At 28.6% G+C, this 5,578-nt stretch overlaps 1 protein-coding gene across 1 annotated transcript in view; it reads right to left on the bottom strand.

The window, feature by feature from the left end:
- Positions 1–853, bottom strand: part of CBG21156 — a gene marked incomplete at both ends in the record, with an annotated part of 2,205 nt that extends 1,352 nt beyond the window's left edge. Inside the window, one exon of the mRNA XM_002642724.2 lies at positions 842–853. Within this exon, the coding sequence (XP_002642770.2) occupies positions 842–853 (12 nt within the window). The remainder of the gene's footprint in view (positions 1–841) is intronic.
- Positions 854–5,578: the final 4,725 nt, after the last annotated feature.

Below are 5,578 nucleotides of genomic sequence, written 5' to 3'. Positions count from 1 at the left end.
AATCTAAGAATCTAAGAATCTAAGAATCTAAGAATCTAAGAATCTCCGAATCTAAGAATCTAAGAATCTAAGAATCTAAGAATCTAAGAATCTAAGAATCTAAGAATCTAAGAATCTAAGAATCTAAGAATCTAAGAATCTAAGAATCTAAGAATCTAAGAATCTAAGAATCTAAGAATCTAAGAATCTAAGAATCTAAGAATCTAAGAATCTAAGAATCTAAGAATCTAAGAATCTAAGAATCTAAGAATCTAAGAATCTAAGAATCTAAGAATCTAAGAATCTAAGAATCTAAGAATCTAAGAATCTAAGAATCTAAGAATCTAAGAATCTAAGAATCTAAGAATCTAAGAATCTAACGACTCATAAGCCCAGTTTATGATGTTCAGAAATATCTTAAAAATTCCAAATCGTCCAATTTCCGCACCAATAAATTAATAGTAGATCATCATTTTCCGGGATTTCTGTGTGTCTGTATATCCAGATGTCGTTGTCCGCTTACAAGTATCCTCCCTAGAATGCACTCTTCCTCTTTTCATTTTTCGAAGTCTCCCCTTCCTCACGAATCTGTCAAAAATCTCCATATCCTTCTTCTTCCGGTCCCCTCCTTTTTCTTCTTATGACAAGTCTCTTCTTCAGAAGATGCCCCTCCCTTGGGACCGCCCCTTTTCTTTGAGCTCCAGTAGCTCCAGACCCAGCCCCACTATCATTATTCAAAAACAGCAACAAGCATGTATTGAGAGAGAAAGAGAGAGAGAGAGAAACTTCAAGTATTGTCTTGTTTTTGAATGTTTGCTTCCTTCCGAGTGATGTCCCATTTCTGGACGGACCACCATCCCACAAATCGTCCCATTGTTTCTGGAAAATGGGTCATTTCGGTCTTTTTCGGGCGGAGAACTTGCCTTTTTTTGAATGTTTGAGTTTTACTGAGCTCTTTAAAGGATTCAAAAATTGGAATTTTAAATTTCGGTTTTTGAAAAAATCTCGAATCTAAATTTGATTCTCAACTATTCAGGAATTACACTACTTCTGATATTTCAAGAATTTCCTGGTTTTTGAGATCCTTTTTGTTTTTGGAATTTCGAAATTTCGGAACTATCGAAACTCAGAAGTTCTGAAATTCTGAAATTCTGAAATTCCGAAATTCGTGAATTCTGAAATCCAAAAATTATGGAATCCAAAAATTATGGAATTCTGAAATTCTGAAATTCTGAAATTCTGAAATTCTGAAATTCTGAAATTCTGAAATTCTGAAATTCTGAAATTCCGGAACTTACAGAAATAAAAAATTTATGTAATTCCGAATTCCAAAATTTATGGAATTCTGAAATTCTGAAATTCTTAAATTCCGAAATTCTGGAATTCAGAAATTCAGAAATTCAGAAATTCAGAAATTCAGAAATTCAGAAATTCAGAAATTCAGAAATTCAGAAATTCTGAAATTCTGAAATTCTAAAATTCTGAAATTCCGGAACTTACAGAAATCCAAAATTTATGGAATTCCAAAATCCAAAATTTATGGAATTCTGAAATTCTGAAATTCTTAAATTCCGAAATTCTGGAATTCTGAAATTCCGGAACTTACAGAATCACCCAATTTCGAAAATTCCGGGGCTCAAAAATTCAAAATATCTGAAATTCTGAAATTTGAAATTTTTGAATTCCATGAAATTTCAGAATCTCGCAATTTCAAAAAATTTGGGACTTTTGATAAAATATAAATTTTTTGACTATTCAATTTTCCAAAATAATCCTGTATATACATTTTAAATTTCAAAACTATAATTACGCATTTCATATAGTCAATTGCCTAATTAGAGAGCATCATGTTATATTTTTCCTTGACCCCCATAAAAGTGCACAAAAGTGCTCATATTTATGGCCAATTCTCTGGAGGGTCTCCTTTTTTCTCTGCACTCTCTCAAAATTCTGTACTTTCTCGTAGTCTCTAAGACTCATTTTCTCACTACGAACCCCCATAAATCATTGACTCATCTTCCTATTCGTTTCCTACTTTTTCGGTTTTGGGGCATTTTTATTTTTTGGTATTTTTTTGAAAGCCAGAATTTTTAAAATTCGATACTTCTGAATTTCTGAATTTCAGAATTTTTAGGTTTCTTTTTTCTAGATGCCTAGATTACTTAAATAATGATTTTCTGAAATTCAGAATTTCAGAATTTCAGAATTTCAGAATTTCAGAATTTCAGATTTTCCGAATTTCCAAATTTCAGACTTTCAGAATTTTTGGATTTCAGAATTTCCGAAATTCTGGAATTCAGAATTTCAGAATTTCAGAATTTCAGAATTTCAGAATTTCAGATTTTCCGAATTTCCAAATTTCAGACTTTCAGAATTTTTGGATTTCAGAATTTCCGAAATTCTGGAATTCAGAATTTCAGAATTTCAGAATTTCAGAATTTCAGAATTTCAGATTTTCCGAATTTCCAAATTTCAGACTTTCAGAATTTTTGGATTTCAGAATTTCCGAAATTTTGGAATTCAGAATTTCAGAATTTCAGAATTTCAGAATTTCAGAATTTCAGAATTTCAGATTTTCCGAATTTCCAAATTTCAGACTTTCAGAATTTTTGGATTTCAGAATTTCTGAATTTCTGAATTCCAGAATTTCTGAATTCTAGAATTATTGAATTCTAGAATTATTGAATTTCTGAATTTCTGAATTTCAGATTTTCAGATTTTCAGAATTTCAGAAATTCAGAATTTCAGATTTTCCGAATTTCCAAATTTCAGACTTTCAGAATTTTTGGATTTCAGAATTTCCGAAATTCTGGATTTCTGAATTTCTGAATTTCTGAATTTCTGAATTTTTGAATTTCTGAATTTTTGAATTTTTGAATTTCTGAATTTCTGAATTTCTGAATTTCTGAATTTCTGAATTTCTGAATTTCTGAATTCCAGAATTTCTGAATTCTAGAATTATTGAGTTTCTGAATTTCTGAATTTCAGATTTTCAGATTTTCAGAATTTCAGAATTTCAGACTTTCAGAATTTTTGGATTTCAGAATTTCCGAAATTCTGGAATTCTGAATTTCAGAATTTCAGAATTTCAGAATTTCAGATTTTCCGAATTTCCAAATTTCAGACTTTCAGAATTTTTGGATTTCAGAATTTCCGAAATTCTGGAATTCTGAATTCCAGAATTTCTGAATTTCTGAATTTCTGAATTTCTGAATTCTAGAATTATTGAATTCTAGAATTATTGAATTTCTGAATTTCCAAATTTCAGACTTTCAGAATTTTTGGATTTCAGAATTTCCGAAATTCTGGAATTCTGAATTTCTGAATTTCTGAATTTTTGAATTTCTGAATTTCTGAATTTTTGAATTTCTGAATTTCTGAATTTCAGAATTTCAGAATTTCAGATTTTCCGAATTTCAGGATTTCCGAATTTCCAAATTTCAGACTTTCAGAATTTTTGGATTTCAGAATTTCAGAATTTCAGAATTTCAGAATTTCAGAATTTCAGAATTTCAGATTTTCCGAATTTCCAAATTTCAGACTTTCAGAATTTTTGGATTTCAGAATTTCCGAAATTCTGGAATTCTGAATTCCAGAACTTCTGAATTTCTGAATTCCAGAATTTCTGAATTCTAGAATTATTGAATTCTAGAATTATTGAATTTCTGAATTTCCAAATTTCAGACTTTCAGAATTTTTGGATTTCAGAATTTCCGAAATTCTGGAATTCAGAATTTCAGAATTTCAGAATTTCAGAATTTCAGAATTTCAGAATTTCAGATTTTCCGAATTTCCAAATTTCAGACTTTCAGAATTTTTGGATTTCAGAATTTCCGAAATTCTGGATTTCTGAATTTCTGAATTTCTGAATTTCTGAATTCCAGAATTTCTGAATTCTAGAATTATTGAATTCTAGAATTATTGAATTTCTGAATTTCTGAATTTCTGAATTTCAGATTTTCAGATTTTCAGAATTTCAGAAATTCAGAATTTCAGATTTTCCGAATTTCCAAATTTCAGACTTTCAGAATTTTTGGATTTCAGAATTTCCGAAATTCTGGATTTCTGAATTTCTGAATTTCTGAATTTCTGAATTTTTGAATTTCTGAATTTTTGAATTTTTGAATTTCTGAATTTCTGAATTTCTGAATTTCTGAATTTCTGAATTTCTGAATTCCAGAATTTCTGAATTCTAGAATTATTGAGTTTCTGAATTTCTGAATTTCCGATTCTCGGATTTTCAGAATTTCAGAATTTCAGACTTTCAGAATTTCTGGATTTCAGAATTTCCGAAATTCTGGAATTCTGAATTTCTGAATTTCAGAATTTCAGAATTTCAGATTTTCCGAATTTCCAAATTTCAGTCTTTCAGAATTTTTGGATTTCAGAATTTCCGAAATTCTGGAATTCTGAATTCCAGAATTTCTGAATTTCTGAATTTCAGAATTTCTGAATTCTAGAATTATTGAATTCTAGAATTATTGAACTTCTGAATTTCCAAATTTCAGACTTTCAGAATTTTTGGATTTCAGAATTTCCGAAATTCTGGAATTCTGAATTTCTGAATTTCTGAATTTTTGAATTTCTGAATTTCTGAATTTTTGAATTTCTGAATTTCTGAATTTCAGAATTTCAGAATTTCAGATTTTCCGAATTTCCAAATTTCAGACTTTCAGAATTTTTGGATTTCAGAATTTCCGAAACTCTGGAATTCTGAATTTCAGAATTTCAGAATTTCAGATTTTCAGAATTTCAGAATTTCAGGATTTCCGAATTTCCAAATTTCAGACTTTCAGAATTTTTGGATTTCAGAATTTCAGAATTTCAGAATTTCAGAATTTCAGAATTTCAGAATTTCAGAATTTCAGATTTTCCGAATTTCCAAATTTCAGACTTTCAGAATTTTTGGATTTCAGAATTTCCGAAATTCTGGAATTCTGAATTCCAGAACTTCTGAATTTCTGAATTCCAGAATTTCTGAATTCTAGAATTATTGAATTCTAGAATTATTGAATTTCTGAATTTCCAAATTTCAGACTTTCAGAATTTTTGGATTTCAGAATTTCCGAAATTCTGGAATTCTGAATTTCTGAATTTCTGAATTTCTGAATTTTTGAATTTCTGAATTTCTGAATTTTTGAATTTCTGAATTTCTGAATTTCTGAATTTCTGAATTTCTGATTTTTTGAATTTCTGAATTTCTGAATTTTTGAATTTCTGAATTTCTGAATTTCTGAATTTCTGAATTTCTGATTTTTTGAATTTCAAGATCTCCAAATTTGCAAATTTCAGACTTTCAGAACTTTCGGATTTCAGAATTTCAGAAATTCTGGAATTCTGAATTTCTGAATTTTTGAATTTCTGAATTTCTGAATTTGTGAATTTATAATTTTCAGAATTTCTGAATTTCCGAATTTCAGAATTTCTGAATTCTAGAATTATTTAATTTCTGAATTTCAGAATTTCAGATTTTCAGATTTTCAGAATTTCCGAATTTATAAATTTCTGTTTCTGAATTTTAGAATTTTTTGATGTTTAGAATTCTGAATTTCTCAATTTCTGAAATTCCAAATTTTCAGTTTTTTAAATTTGAAATTCT

The sequence above is a fragment of the Caenorhabditis briggsae genome (genome assembly GCF_000004555.2).
Source record: "Caenorhabditis briggsae complete genome, chrIII, whole genome shotgun sequence".
Classification (NCBI taxonomy): Eukaryota; Metazoa; Nematoda; class Chromadorea; order Rhabditida; family Rhabditidae; genus Caenorhabditis; species Caenorhabditis briggsae.
The sequence above is the reverse complement of the archived record's forward strand: the minus strand, read 5'-3'. Positions and strand labels throughout refer to the sequence as shown.